General features: G+C 41.0%; 1 protein-coding gene across 11 annotated transcripts in view; it reads left to right on the top strand.

Annotated features, from left to right (window-relative positions):
* The window catches only part of KLHL32 (kelch like family member 32), a 209,316-nt gene that overhangs the window by 110,694 nt on the left and 83,278 nt on the right, over positions 1–15,344 (top strand). For 10 of the 11 annotated variants that reach the window (XM_070450085.1, XM_070450089.1, XM_070450086.1 and 7 more), the window contains one exon: positions 3,134–3,232. In XM_070450085.1, coding sequence (XP_070306186.1) covers positions 3,134–3,232 — 99 coding nt within the window. Of the gene's footprint in view, positions 1–3,133; positions 3,233–15,344 lie in introns of those variants that run through there. The other variant, XM_070450092.1, reaches the window with a different exon arrangement.

Genomic DNA, 15,344 nt, shown 5'->3' with positions numbered 1-15,344 from the left:
GCTAGGGATACAAAATGGCTGAAGTTCTTACTCTCCTGGATCATGTATCCTAGTGAGTGGAGGAACAGAAGATCATCAACGAGACAAATATGTAGTATGTTGAGAGATGTTAAGTGCTATGAAGAAGAATAAAGCAAAGAGATTGGGGATGGGGTGATGGGGAGTGGGGAGTGGGGTGCTGTTTTACATTGGATGGTCAGAGAAGGCCTCTTAGGTAAGATGCTGTCTGGGCAGAGGTCTGAAGAGCATGAGGGAGTGGGCCTCTCTGGTATCTTGAGGAAGACCAATCCAGACAAAGAAAGCAGCTAGATGTAAACGCTAAGGTGCTCTGTGTATTTGAAAGATTCAGTTCAGTTCAGTCGCTCAGTCGTGTCTGACTCTTTGCGACCCTATGCACCGCAGCATGCCAGGCCTCCCTGTCCATCACCAACTCCCGGAATCCACCCAAACCCATGTCCATTGAGTCAGTGATGCCATCCAACCATCTCATCCTCTGTCGTCCCCTTCTGTTCCTGCCCTCAATCTTTCCCAGCATCAGGGTCTTTTCAAATGAGTCATCTCTTCGCATCAGGTGGCCAAAGTATGGAGTTTCAGCTTCAATATCAGTCCTTCCAGTGAACACCCTGGACTGATCTCCTTTAGGATGGACTGGTTGGATCTCCTTGCAGTCCAAGGGACTCTCAAGAGTCTTCTCCAACACCACAGTTCAAAAGCATCAATTCCTCAGTGCTCAGCTTTCTTTATCCAACTCTCACATCCATACATGACCACTGGAAAAATCAGGAAAGGAACTTATTTGAAAGGAATTTATATGATATAGTGAACACTTTGGCCTTTTTTCCAATGAGATAAAAAGTTGGACAGTTCTGAATGAAAGAGTGACATGATTTCATTTCTGTTATTTTTTATTTTTTTCATTTCTGTTATTAAAGAACCATTTGATTGATATTAAAAGCAGTGTGAGAAGGCAAAGGAGAGAGCAGGTCAACTAGTTAGGAGGCTGTTATATAGGAGACAGTAGGTTGGACTAGAGTGATAATGATGAAAGAGGTACTGAGTATGTTTGATTCTGGAACTATTTTGAAGTAGAGCTAACAGGAGTGTCTGATGGATCAGATGTGAGGTATGAGAAAAATAAGAGGAGTCAGGAATGACTCTGGGGTTTTAGTGTAAATAACTGAGTTGCTTTTTGCTGAAATGGCTGGATTGGGGTAGGAGCAGGTTTGGTGGTTGGTGGAGAGGATGAAGAGTTCAGTGTGGAGCACTTTCAGGTTGAGCCGTCCATTAGATATCCAAGTGGTGACACAGAACAGGTGGTTGAATATTAGCCTGAAGTTCAAGGGTGAGGTTGGGGCTGGAGAAACAAATTTGAATGTAATCAGCATGTGGATAGTTTTAAAGCCATGGGATTATGTGAGGTCATCCACGGAGTTAGTAGAGAGAGGAAAGAAGAGGTGGGGGACTGAGCTCTGAGCATGTCCAGCGCTTACAGTTTGGGAAGGAGATGGAAAGGCAAAAACCGAGAGAGAGAGAGAGTGTTGTCCTAGGGGCAGGGGAAGAAGTTGTTCAAGAAGAGGAGCAGTCAGCTTTGCTAACTGCTGCTGGCTTGAGTAAGATTAAAGATAGAGAAGTGGCTCTTGGGTGTAGAAGTCACTGATGGCCTTGATGAGAGCATTTTTAGAGAAACCATGGGAACAAAACTCAACAGGTATAGATTTGAAAGAGAGCAGAGTAGAGCGAGCAATGGGGTTTGATGTAGACAACTTCCCCTGAGGAGTTTTGTAATGATGGGAAGCATGGAGGGTCTTTGGGGTCAAGGGACGGGATTTTTATTTCTTAAGAGCTCAAATGGCATATTTGTATGCTGGTGAGAGTTATCAAACAGTAGAAGAGCACAGCTGATGATACAGAAACGAGAGGGGAAGTATCAGGCAAAGAGAGATGGGATCTAGTGCCCAAGTGGAGTGTGGAGGAGAATAAAATGTGCTGGAACAGATACGAGTAGGTGGGTTGGTAGACTTGGTGGTGGGCGCGTTTGGAAGATCATAAGGTGAGCATAAGAAGAGAGGCAAGGAGTTGGAGGCTTGAGGAGAGAGGAGCATGAGAGGAGGACTAGAGGGAGAGAGCGAGCTGACTCCATCAGTGTTTTTCTGGCTTCACTGGGCATCGGAAGCCCCAGTGGGGTTTGTCAAAGCACCAGTTGCTGGGCCTTACTTGAAAGTTTCTGATTCAGTTAGGTCTGGGGAGGTGCCTAAGAATTTGCAATTTTCAGGATTTCCCAGGTAATGCTGATGCTGCTGGTTCAGAGACTAGACTTCAGGAACCTCTGGGCTTGGAAAATGGGTGAGGAAGACTGGAGCAGCACTGAGTCCTCCTGTGCCTGGCAGTCTTGGATGTAAAGTGAATTTAGTCAACTTAGTTGTGTGTTTTTCTCCAGTCCTGTTTACCAGCTCAAGAGCTGGCAGCTGTAGGCCCAAAGTTGGACCTAATCAGGAAAAAATGAAGAGTGCTATTGCCAGTATATCTGGGGAATTTTGCTTTCTCTCGGATGCCTTTCTATACTAAAAATACTATTTCTACATCTTTTATTTGAAACAGAAAGGATTAGAGAATCAGAGATCGAGAAGGGAAAAAAATGAAAGCTTGTGGTTGAAGTTATTATAGGATTTAGAAGTAAAATGGAGTAATATCTACCTCTGGTTTTGTATTTCAAGGAGAAATGTAAGCCCTATTCCCTCAAATACCTGTTAACTGTACTGTTTCTGCAATTTACTGAAGAAAAACATTCTGAAGTATACATTGAAAAACTGAAATTCAGTTCTTCTGTATTCATCACAAACTGAATTTTAAGACTATTATATTGGTCTTTGCAAATGTTCATATCCTCCTGCAAAAATAAGTGGTTAAGTGTGGAGCTTTGTGCACAAGAAATGAGTATTGGAAATGAGAACTCAGCTGTTAGAATGAGGGCCACAGCTCATTAATCAGAACAGAAAAAAAGGACTGTCTTCCCTAAAAAGAAATGGTATTAATTCAGATGTAGTATGTTAAGGAGCAATTTAAATATAGTATTTTTGCACATTAGGCAAGTTTTAAGTAACTGATTATTTTCTTTTATTAAAAACAACAACAGATTTTGTTGGAGCCAGGCGTGATCCAGGATGTGTTAGCGGCTGGCAGTCACCTACAGTTACTGGAGCTTCTCAATTTATGTTCTCACTATCTCATCCAGGTATGTAAGCTTGCATCCTGCTAGTCTGCCCTGCTCATTCCTCCCGCTGCAGTAACCCAGCAACTGGAGCCCAGTGACAGATAAAATACAGGAGGGGTGGGTGGGAGATGTGGCCTGTGGTGGTGGAATTTCTCCAGGACACAAGTTGAGGCTTCTAGGAGGGCAGCTGCAGCTCTCAGCATCCCACCTCATGTCCCCAGCCGTCTCCGCCCACCCTGGGCCTCCACCCTCCTTGGGTGGCAGAGCAACTCAAAATCCACAGACAGGGTTCACTGCTGGGGCCCTCGGAGATGACACCAGCAAGGGGCTTGACTTGAGCCAATGCTGTCTGGTTGTGGAAATGCATGAAAAGTTGGACAGTCATTTCAGATTTCGGTAACAGTAGCTAACATATCATGAAGTCATATATAATTAATTGCTGCATGAACTTCTCAGGCAGTAAATTCTGGAGAAGTGATGAGTGATCTGTGCATTTTTGCTCTGATTTGCTAGGGTTGCAGGAAAGGCTTTGCGAAGGGGAGGGGGAGGGTAGCCCGTCCACTGAGCACCTGCCGCTTGCTCACTGATGCTTCACGTTTGGCCCTCACAACAGGGTACACATTATGATAGGTAAAAAATCAAAGATTTGAAATGATCCCAGTGTGCCCATAGCTGGTGAGTGGTAGGCCTTTCTGGTTCCAAACACCTTTTTTTTTCTTCTTGGATGAAAACCCTTTGTTTCAATAGGAAGACACGGGACATCTTAGACAGGTAGTACATCTTATTTTGCAGAGAGATAAGTACCAACCCCCTATCTTGAGATCCTCCAATTTATTCTGCTAGTATGACTGTTAACTTGCATTTATTACATGATCATAACAACAATGAAAGTAAATTTGAAAAATAATATATCTACATAATTTAATTCTACTATCCTTGTGCACATGACATGTTATTAGTAAGTAGAAAAATCCTATTTTTTCCACCTAATTATTTCCTTCCTAATAATTTCTCTAATTTTAAATATAGCCATTCTGTTACTCATTAGGTCATTTCCGAAGCCCTTTCTCATATATCATATTATTTCATCCCCCCAGCAACCTCAGGAAATAGGAACCAATGCTCCCTAGGGAGACAGTGTAAGGAATGTCAGCCGTGTTCAACTAAGGGGCAGTTCCAATACAGTGGATGAAAGTTTTATCATTATCTCAGCATATTTAATCTAATAGTAAATGTTTAAATGTTTTATCTTCTTTTCCTTCCGATTCCCCTCAATATCACTGGGTGATATGGGATAGCTATTTTAATCCCTTTCTGCAAGTAACAAATGAGAATAACATTGGTTATAAGACTTCGAATCTGTGTGTTCGATTTGTGAAATTGAAATTACTTTTATTTGACATTTTTACAACAAATATTACAACCTGTGCTTTCAGCATCATCACCTGATTCACTTTTTCCCTGGTAGATAATAATTAATGATGTGTGTTGACAAAAGTTTGCTTATGATGCTCGCTATCATGATGCATATTAAAATAGTGTGTATATACAGGTGTGTGTGTGTGTGTGTGTGTGTGTGTAAACCATAATTCTCTCTAAATGAGAATTCCAGATGAACATGGTATGTTCATGAGTATTTTTCCCTACCCATCAGATGAACCTGTTGAAATATTGGCTAACTTGTGTCACTTTGGTATTTTTAATTCTTGCAGTTCATTGTTTGCTCTGGAAAAAAAATGTAACTTGCATACAGATGTGTTTTGGTAGGTCATTTATTATTAGCCTGCTTGAACAGGGGTTAAAGATTTCACTTTGTTTTAACCAATGTTTTCATTTCATTCTCTTATGTAACTTTCCTTTTTCTTTTTATCTCTGATGTTACAAGATGTTCAACTTTTAGAAGGAAATTTGACTGTAAGTGGATTAGAACCATTTGTGTGCAGAAGCCTTCATTATGTCAGTCTTTTACAGATATATCCCCTGCCTCTCTTTTAGGATTATCAAATTACCAGAAGAGGTCAGTCTGCTTTTATGTTTTGACAGAATCAAATAACTATACGTATTTATGATTTTTTTGGCATTATTGCTTAACTAGTTTTTAATTTCCTATGGAATCATTTTATTGGGTATATAAAGCATTTTCTGTTAAAATGAAAAATCTTTAGTGCTTTAACTGTAGTTAGAAATTAAGACCCATCACCAAAGCTAGTATATTCTCCATCCTTGTTTGGTGCTTGCCGAGTCGCTTCAGTCGTGTCCAACTCTTTGCAGCCCTATGGACTGTACCCCACCAGGGTCCTCTGTCCATGGGATCCTCCAGGCAAGAATACTGGAGTAGACCTTGTTAGGTACAACAAGGAGTTTGTGAAGCCATTTTCCTAAGATGCCTGGTATTATTTTGTTGTTCTCAGATTACCATTATTTCAGAGATGTGAAGGGTCGACTTTGGCTTTGGTGCCTCCTCCTGTCCTCTACGGCTCATTAAAAAGCATATGCTAGGAGAAGTGCTAGGTGGACACTTCCAGAAACCCACTGCCCCACCCAAGCCACCCTGAGCCTCCCCAGCCATCAGCTGTTGTGTTGACCTGAAGCTTCTTCGGCACATGCCTGGAAGCTGCTGCTGGCCCCCAGCCAAGGGAAGGGACACTTTGAGGTCACTGTGTGGCCTCCTTTCTCTTGCTTTTTCTCTGGCAGGCTGGTGAGGGCCAGGAGCCCACATCACAAGAGCAGCATCCCTCTGTGTCAGGGAGGATAACCACGAATTAGCCTCTCAGGCTGTGAGGTCTTCCTTGTCCTGTGAGTCTTCGCTTATTCATTTCTGGCCCCGGGCCCTCTCACTGGACCTCTCATTGAGAACACACGTGGTCTCAGCACATATTGGTGGGATTAACTAGTAGTGTGGCCGTGAAAACAGCTAACTCATTGAGGACGGGGTGGCTGCAAGGATGAATGGCTACTGTAATAGCCCATCATCCTAAGGTGAGGGGTTTATAAACAGCTCCTCAAGTGTGCATCCTTTCTCACTGCTTTGCAATGAAATTCTGTAGGATTCTATCCTGTATAGCCTGTCATGTTACATATTATTAATAAGCGTGACCTGTCAGACTTACCTGCTATCTGAGATTCAGTCTCAAATGAAATGAGAATGTTGCTTTCCCTGTTCCGCCTTCTGCTCCTCTTTCTTGCCCACTGTACTCAAAAAATTTCATCAGAAAAGTGAGCCAATTCACTAAAGAGCAATACTTGTTTTAAAGTAGGCCCAGTAAAACATGTAAATTTTCTTATTTTTCAGAGTATGCATGTGTACACACATGTCAGTCACTATGTTTAATCTTACAAAGGAATCTCTGCAGACCATCCTCAGGACATGGGCTGTGAATAAAGGGATTCTAATGTGGCTGCTGACTTACCGAGTCCTTCAGATAAACATTACAAACTTTCTGAGTCCACCTTTCCTAAACTTTGACTTTTCCTTACCTTTTTAAAGTTACCTTCTGAACATCTCTATCTAAGCATCACACAGGCAGTTCAGATCCAACATGAGAAAAACCTATCCTTTTCTCTCCTGGTGGTACCATTGATCTGTTAGTTGTCTAGAAATTTGGACAGAGTCTCAGAACCCCCTTCCTCATCACTGTATCCAGTCAGTCATCAAGTTGCGTTCATTCTACCTCCTGAATATCTCTCAGACCAGGTCCTTTTCTCCTTTGCTCATTTTCTTACCTTTCTTTAAACTCTCACCATCACTGGCTGTATGTTATGAGTTCATTTCCTCCTAAGGGGCCTGCTTGTTTCTCACCTCTATCTATGCCAAACCATAGTCCCCAGAGCCATCATTATCTTTCACAGAAAAGAGAACCAACATTTATTGAGAGCCTATCTGTACTGAGTCTTTTGCACAGAGATTCCCATTTCTCCTCTGCTGAGAAGAGACGAGAGTTTCTCCTTACAGATGGAGAAACTTAAAGTCAGAGCTAGGATGTTGATCTGGTTTGGAAAACCCTACTAGCTTCCCTAATGACCCTTGGGCCGCATCATCTTACCTACAGAAACCCTTAGCCCGGCCTCCAAGGCCAGGCCTGATCCTCCTGAACCTCACATCTTGTCCTCACAACTTTCCTAGTCTGCTCTGTTCTGGACACTAAGGCCTTCTTTTCATGTTGGAACTTGACACTGGGAGGAAGGACTAGGTGGTGGAGATCCTCAGTGGAGAGGCAGCACCTTCAGTCATTACCTTCAGATTGTACCAGGGGTCAAGAGCAGGGAACACACAGACACACACACACGACCCTCCCCAAAACTCCCCTAGCCTAAGATCAGGGGTCTTGGCCACTTGATTTTGTGCTGTATCCTCTGAAAGTGATGTATTAGGAGATACACATGCTTTGCTCAAAATGACTTTTTCTATAGTTAGCTTTGTAGATTTTGTACTCAAAAAAAAGGTTTGTAGATTTTGTACTCCCTCCCCTAAATAACACATGGTATATCCTATTATTTGATGAGTAAGTGATCTTTTGGTTTGCCAAGTATCAGCCCTTATTATGAAGTGCAGTTTAAATATACTGATGAGAAAGAACTCTCACTAGACTTTCTGAATAAGACCACCAAAATGGTGAATTAACTCCTTTTGATAGGAATATGCTTTTAGTATCTGCTCCTAGGCAGCAGGTGGCAGTGTGAATCCACCAGAATTCAGTAGTTAATTTAAAGCAAAACTCAGAAAAAATGAAAAGAAAAATTATTTATTTTGCTACATATTAGTCTTATGACCTAATCAGTAAAAAAGTCATTATTCACACCACACTGGGCAATGTGCATTGTAATTTTTAACAAATAATAGGAAACTGTTAATGTGTTCACAGGAAATACAGTTTTGTCTTGGGCTGCTGTGGTCATTTATCACCACACTTTGTGAAATCACTCATTTGTTCTAATTTGAATGTAAATGACTCTAAGGTTTTACAAATAAGGTGACAGACTCACATAAATGTAATTGCAGGGTTCATCTCCCTCTTTTTATATATCACTCATTAGGTTATGAATTAAATACATCGTATTAAACCAGGGGCATGTCCAATGATGATATTGTAATGGCAAATTACTCTGTGCTATTAGAGGTGTATTTTTATTCATGGACATTAATTTGTCATTAAGTGGCATTCGTTCAGCACTTTTATGGGGAAGACGTGACCTGAAAGAGGAGACGAGCTGCTGCGATGTGAGAGGCAAAGGGTGGGAGTGTTCTAGGTGGAGTCTTCTATCACTATAAGGAAAACTGGGTGGAGTGGGGGGGTCTTTTTTTAAAAATTTGTTTTGTTTTCTGTTTTTACAAGCATAAAAGAGCATTTCCCCAGATTGAAGGGATTGTTCTGTTTATGGTGTGGGTTTTTGGATCACCTCGTGAAGTGAAGCCAAAATTCTTACTATTCATCATCCAGAAGCCAAGAATTAAAGGGAGCAGGAGGGAGGAAGTGACTTCCTGCCCTAAATCTCCCTCCTCTGTGGCTGACGCTTATTCGTCATCCCTTGTCTTCGTTTAGTTTTACACTAAATGGGCTGCCGTGAGAATTAGTCATCTTCTGTCATCAGTGAAGGTACAGAGGTGTAAAGAATGTTATTCTTCCATGAGGGTATTAGGAAGAATTCTGGGTATTCTGGGTTTTTGTTTTTGTTTTTCATAGATGGTGGTTTTTAGTGTTCTTTTACTTAGAAATGTTTTTTCCCTTTCAACTTCGAGAATCGCTGGGTCCTTGAAATAACTTCACAGCAGCAGAAAGTATCTGAGTGCTGGTTTTGCATCCCTTTCCAAGTGTCTTAGCCACCCCAGTTACACTGCGGGGCTCTTGAAAGCAGGGGTCACACCTGACACTTTATTTCTTACCCCCCCCCATCACATCACGGGGGCTCAGTGTGTTTACTGGGCAGCTCAGGCTACCGTAAATACCACAGAGCGGGTGCCTTAAACATATTTGTTTCTCACAGTTCTGGAGGCAGGAAGTCTAAGATCAGGCGCTAACGTGGTTAGGGCTCCCTTCCTGTCTCGCACATGGCCACCTTCTGGCTGCGCTCTCACATGACAGAGAGAGACGCAAGCTCTCTGGTATCTCTGCTTAGGAGACACTGATCTCATCATGAGGGCCGCACCCTCACGACCTCATCTAAACCCAGCTGCCTCCCAAAGGCACACCTCCAGATACCATCACACTGGGGCTTAGAACTTAAACACACGAATTTTGGAAGGATGCTGTTCAGTCCATAGCAATGTGTACTGAGAATGCTACATCCACTCAGCAAACTTCTCCTGCTTAAATACTGAAATTTTGTATTATGGGCAGAAAATATGTTAATAAATAAGTCTTTTGTTACCCATTGAATACAGTTTTTTTAAGTTGAAAATACTTTCTATGGGGATTGCATTTAGCACTAAAGATCTTGCATATTTTACAGTATTTTAATAGATTGTCATTCTTTAACTAAGTAATATGGCAATGACTTATAGGAGGTTTTCTCTCCCAAACAATGTATTATTATAATTTTAATTATTAAATTAGCACTGTCTCCTAGATACATAATATATAGTCAGTGTTCTAAATGGAATAATTTATCCTCAAGGTTGAGAAGTTATAACTTACATTCATTTTTCTCCACCACTGAGCTATTTTTTCCCACATTAGGTAAGACAGATGATTGTACCAACATATATATTTAATATGCCCCTAATCAAATATACTGTGTGCTATTCCATAGTTCACTAGAGCTGATGCTTTTGTATTTGGAGAAAGTTAAAGTACGAATTTTGGAAAATACATTACAAACAGTTTAATCTTTCAGATTTTTTTTTTTAAGTCAGTGAAAATGATCAGAAAGGGTATGAATGTATCAGCCCTACTTAATCATCGCCAACTACTAATTATTTGTTCTAATCATGACTATTTGCTATCTGGCATGGGTAAGCTAGACTGCCATATTTGCCAAATGTCTTTAATATTTGGCTCTAAAATATATCATAAGTTTTTTAGTAGCTATTTTAGGATCTCAGTCAATTTTTTTCACATGTTATTATGTTGGCTCTTTTTCCCTAAGCCCACTCCAAAGGATGTCAGTGACAGCCCAGAGACATGCCGACTGGCCAAGGAAGTCATTTTGTCATTTTAATTTGTTATATGGATAATCTAGGGTTCACCGTGTCTTCTTTGTGAGTTTTTAAGGAGAAGGATGTCTTGAAGGATTTTTCTAATATTAGTAATTTCTATTTTCAGCTAACTATTTGTTGTCCAGTGGGCAATTTTAAAATCACTTTCAACGTATTTTTCTCAAAAATAAAATGTTTCCAATGTTTTACTAATGCCAGAGTTCAGAATCAATAAAGCAAACGAAATCAATCACACGTAATTCCACTATCAATACTCAAAATTAGAGGCATTAAAAGAAAATCTATGTTTCATTTAAGATATTCATCCTCCTGCCCACCCTCCACCTGCAAATATTTCTGCCCATAGTTAAATGTCTGCTCTGTTCTCTGAGGCTGAACTGGCTTTCAGCAACTCGATCTGTCAGGCACCGCCTGTGTTTCCCATTGTTCCAGTATCTTGTCCGCTGGTACCTTTGTTTCATTTTTCAAATAGGATCAATAAGATGGGAGAACTTTTCTTCTCTCGTCACCACAACCCTCTCCTATTAACTACCAAACTGGGAACAGTGTCTGTGCGTCCTTACTGCTTATTCATTCTTCAGTTCTGTTGAACTCAGTCCCTGCCTTCATTTCTCCTCAAAGGCTGCTCCCGCAAAGGTCTCCAAAGCCTCCAGACTGCCAAAGGCAGTGGGCCTTTATGGTCTTTAGTGCGACCACTCTGTGGCCTTTCAGTTCGGTAGCTCCTTTCTTTCCTACACCTCTCTTTCCTCAAGGCTCTCTCCGAGGTCTCCTCCTCCTCCTTTTCAGCTCTTTCACAGGCTCGTCTCCCATCAGCTCCATGAGTACCCCTGGGTACTCTGGCACCACATGGGTGCTCATCTCTTCTGCTCACCGCCGCTTCTTTCATCGCGCGTGGAGGCCTCTGTCCCCTCGCCTGCATACCAGCTTCAGTGTTCAGCCCTGTCTCCTGGTTACAGACTGTGTTTCCAACCCTGTCCTTTTCCTGTCTCATCTCCTCAATGTGCCCGATTCTTACTGTACCGAGTGGCGTGTTTTACGATCGCTAAGCCAACTGCTTAGTCAGCATTTCCTCTTGGATGTTCCACAGACATGTGACCTTTCTGAGAGTTAACCCAAGGCAGAAATTCAGGAGTCATCCTAAAATACTCCATCTTTGGCAGCACAACCTTTCAGTCTTACCTCCTTAACTTTTTCTTATACTCTTATTTTTGAAGAGGAGTTTTAGGTTCATGGCAAAATTAAGAGGAAGATACAGAGATCTCCTCTGTACCCCAACATGTGAACAGCCTTCTCCGTTATCAACATCCTCTACCAGAGTAGACACATGTGTTACAGTCGATGGGCTTACGTCACTGTCACATCACTATACCCAGAGCCTGCAGTTTATATTAGGGGTCACTCTTGGTGTTTTACCTCCTGTTTCAGGTTTGGACAAAATGTGTATCTACCATTATAATATGATAAGAGTAGTCTCACTATCCTGAAAATCCCCTGTGCTCTGTCAGTTCATCCCTCCTTCCCTGTCTTAACCCCTGGAATCACTGATGTTCTTACTGTCTCCATAGTTTCATTTTTTTTCCCAGAATGTTGCATAGTTAGGTTCATATAGTATGTAACCTTTTCAGATTGGCTTCTTTTGCTTAGTAATACACATTTAAATTTCCCCTCTGTCTCTTCATACTTGATAGCTCATTTCTTTTCAGCTCCACATAATATTCCATTGTCTGGATACCAAAGTTTATTTATCTATTTGTCTACTAAAGGACATCTTGGTCACTTCAAGTTTAGGCAGTTATGATGAGCTGTTATAAACATCTGTGTCCTGGACTTTGCATAAACTCCCTTAATTTTTAAAAATCTCTATCACTCTATTTCTATTACCACCATCTTAGTTCAGATCCTCAATACTTATTTCCTGGGCTAGAGAAACTTCCTAATAACCAATGAACCTACCTGTCTTCACTCTTGCCTCACTTTACTCATCTTAAAGTGGTTCAAATGTTCCATTAAAAAAAAAAATTCATCACGTGCAGCATGTGAGATCTTAGTTCCCCAACCAGGGATCAAACCCATGCCCCCTGTATTGGGAGTATGGTGTCTCAACCACTGGACCACCAGGGAAGTCCCAACACAGGTTCTGTTTTTACTGTGAAACATCCTATCTCTTTAGCCTTTTAAAAATCAGTTTACTACCCACATGCTATAGCACAGTCCTTGCAAACTGCATGCACGTCCGCATACTCAAACCTCTTTACATGAAGCCTCCTTCTACATGGATTATTCTTCTCTCACAGTGTCACCCTATGAGTTCCTCTTTAACCTGCAAGGACTTTGCTCACATGTTATCTCCTCTTCCAGAGCTGATCAGTCCATCTCGGAGTTAGATTTCTCTCCTTTTCATTAATTATGGGGTACTCTTCTGGGGTGCTGATCATACCATATCACCTGTGTTGATTTGCTTTTCTGTTTCCCTGTGATACAAATCATGTCTGAGTTATATGACCTTGGGCAAAGATCACATAAAAAGAGGTTACACAACCTCTTTGCCCACATGCCTCATCCATAAAATTCAGATATGATATTGTATATACAATGTACACCTTAGGAGTGTTGGTGTGTTCATGATATGGTGCATGCAAAGTATATTATAGCATAGTACCCTACACACAGTAGGTATCCTGAAAACCATGGCCAGTATAGTGGCATACCCATTTCTATCACTCCTGTCTTCCTTCATTCCTGGAAATGTCACAAACCTTACTACCCTCTTCCAATCAACAGCACGTTGGACAAGCCTGTTCCTGGAAATTGTGGAAATAATAACCATTCTGGAAAATGTATTTTTCCTATGGGCCACTTCTCTTGGCTTTTGTAGAAGTGCATGTATTATTTTAGAAAAAAAGTCGCAAATAATTATATGAACCATCTCTTTCTCCCTTCCTTCTGATAAGTGAAAACATAACACTGAGCTGATACTTTAATAAATAGTAAAAATTGATGCTTTTAAAAGCAACATAATAGTTGGTGCTGCTACTTTGTAGATAGGAAGTTTTTGTTTTATTGTTTTTCCCCTGCCTTTCCTGTAAATAAAACATCTTGCTCCTTCCTCATTTACAGGATTCAAGGAGAAATTAGAAAACTCTTTATTTCTAGCTCTAGTGCATCGTAGTTGCTTAGAAACACATTTGTTTGAATTCCTTCTCCATGTGCCAAGTGAGTCCCCTGTGAGAGGAATTTTTTGCAGTATAGCCGCGTGGTGTCCTGAGTTCCCTGATTAGGGGATGTATAAGCAGTGCATTTGTTTAACAGAAGAAAAGTGTAAGTTATTCCCTACCAGAAGACTGCTATCCAAATGTCTACCTCCCTCCAGGTGTCTTTCCTTCCCCGACGTCTCTCCCACCTCCACTTCCCACTCTCCCTCCACAAATATCCTTTAGAGCAGGCTGCCTACCTTTTCTTGCTGCATCTCAGGGGGCATGTGCTCGGGCCCTAGGAAATGCTTGCTTATCTGTGTCATTAATTTAGCTCCAGGTACAGGTAAGTTCAGTAGTAAAGAATCTGCTTGCCAATGCAGGAGACACGGAGATGCAGGTTCGATCCCTAGGTTGGGAGGATCCCTTGGAGGAGGAGATGACAACCTGCTCCAGTGTTCTCTGCCATGGACAGAGGAGCCTGGTGGGCTACAGTCCATGGGGTCACAAAGAGTTGGACATGACTGAATGAGCTCACACACACACGCACGTACCATGGCCTCAGTCCCATACATTCGTATCCGACATATATCATACAGTATATCCCACTTCAGAGTCTGGGATGAGGGACTGGGGTCTTGCAGCTTGGTCTGTTGCTTGAATATGTTTTTGCAGGTTAGAGCTATTCCTTCCTTCACTCAAATGTATACTCTGTATCAGTGGTTCTTAAACTTGACCATGTGTGGAATCACCTGAATAGCTGGTTAAAACAGACTGCTGGGCCTGCCCATACAGTTTGATTCAGGAGATATCTAAGGAGCCTGGATATCTGCCTCCTAACAAGTTCCCAGGTGATGCTAATGTTACTGCTCTGGGGACCACAGTTTGAAAGCCACTGCTAGATGCTCTTGCCACCTCACTACACATCAGTTCTCAGCCTGTTAAGTAACTGATTTCAGATTTTGAAAGTGTCATAACATCTAGATAAATTTGAACTTGTCCCAGTTATAAATATATTAAAAAATTTTACATTATATAACAAAATTTATAAATGTGATGTAAAATATTGATATTATATATCCTGCATAGCATCCAAAATATAAAAAACCCAAACAATACAGAGTTAAACAAAAAAAACCCTTACCAATCTTCATTCTTATGTATAATAATGATTGACAAAGTCTATATGAATAAACTGAGAGATTGTTGAAATTCTGCAGCACTGAGCTAATTTTCAGCAACTGACTTTGAGTAACACAGCTTATGATGTATGTAAATGCATCATAATTACTTCCAGGCTCTACTATTCTTTAAAAATATTTTAAGCTGATTTGGCCTCTCATCATTCAAAAAAGGTTTGTGATTCTTGAAATTTTCATTTTAAAGCCCCAGTTGCTCAGATAGACTATTTTTCAACTAAAAAAAGAAAAGTATACATTAATTTCCTCTATAGAGTCCATAATTTAGTGGCAATCACCTGAAGTGCTGAGGCAGCTCTAGTAAACTTTTTGATAGCATTTTGGAGCACATCGTGACCAGGGCCAGAATTATTAGTTGTTGATGATGGCTGTGTCTCTATACTTCCTTCATACTGGATTTCCAGCTTACTACAGACTTTTCCAAGGAACAATATAAAATTATTCATGAGCCTTGGATATTTATGCATACAATTGATTATGAAAATGTACTAGTAACCTAATTGTAGAGTTCCTCTGTTATACAGCACAAATATATTTATACAGGCCTTCAAAGACTTCAAGAATTAGAGCATGCTGGGGTTTTCCTTATA

The sequence above is a fragment of the Odocoileus virginianus genome, chromosome 19 (assembly GCF_023699985.2).
Source record: "Odocoileus virginianus isolate 20LAN1187 ecotype Illinois chromosome 19, Ovbor_1.2, whole genome shotgun sequence".
Taxonomy (NCBI): Eukaryota; Metazoa; Chordata; class Mammalia; order Artiodactyla; family Cervidae; genus Odocoileus; species Odocoileus virginianus.
The sequence above is the reverse complement of the archived record's forward strand: the minus strand, read 5'-3'. Positions and strand labels throughout refer to the sequence as shown.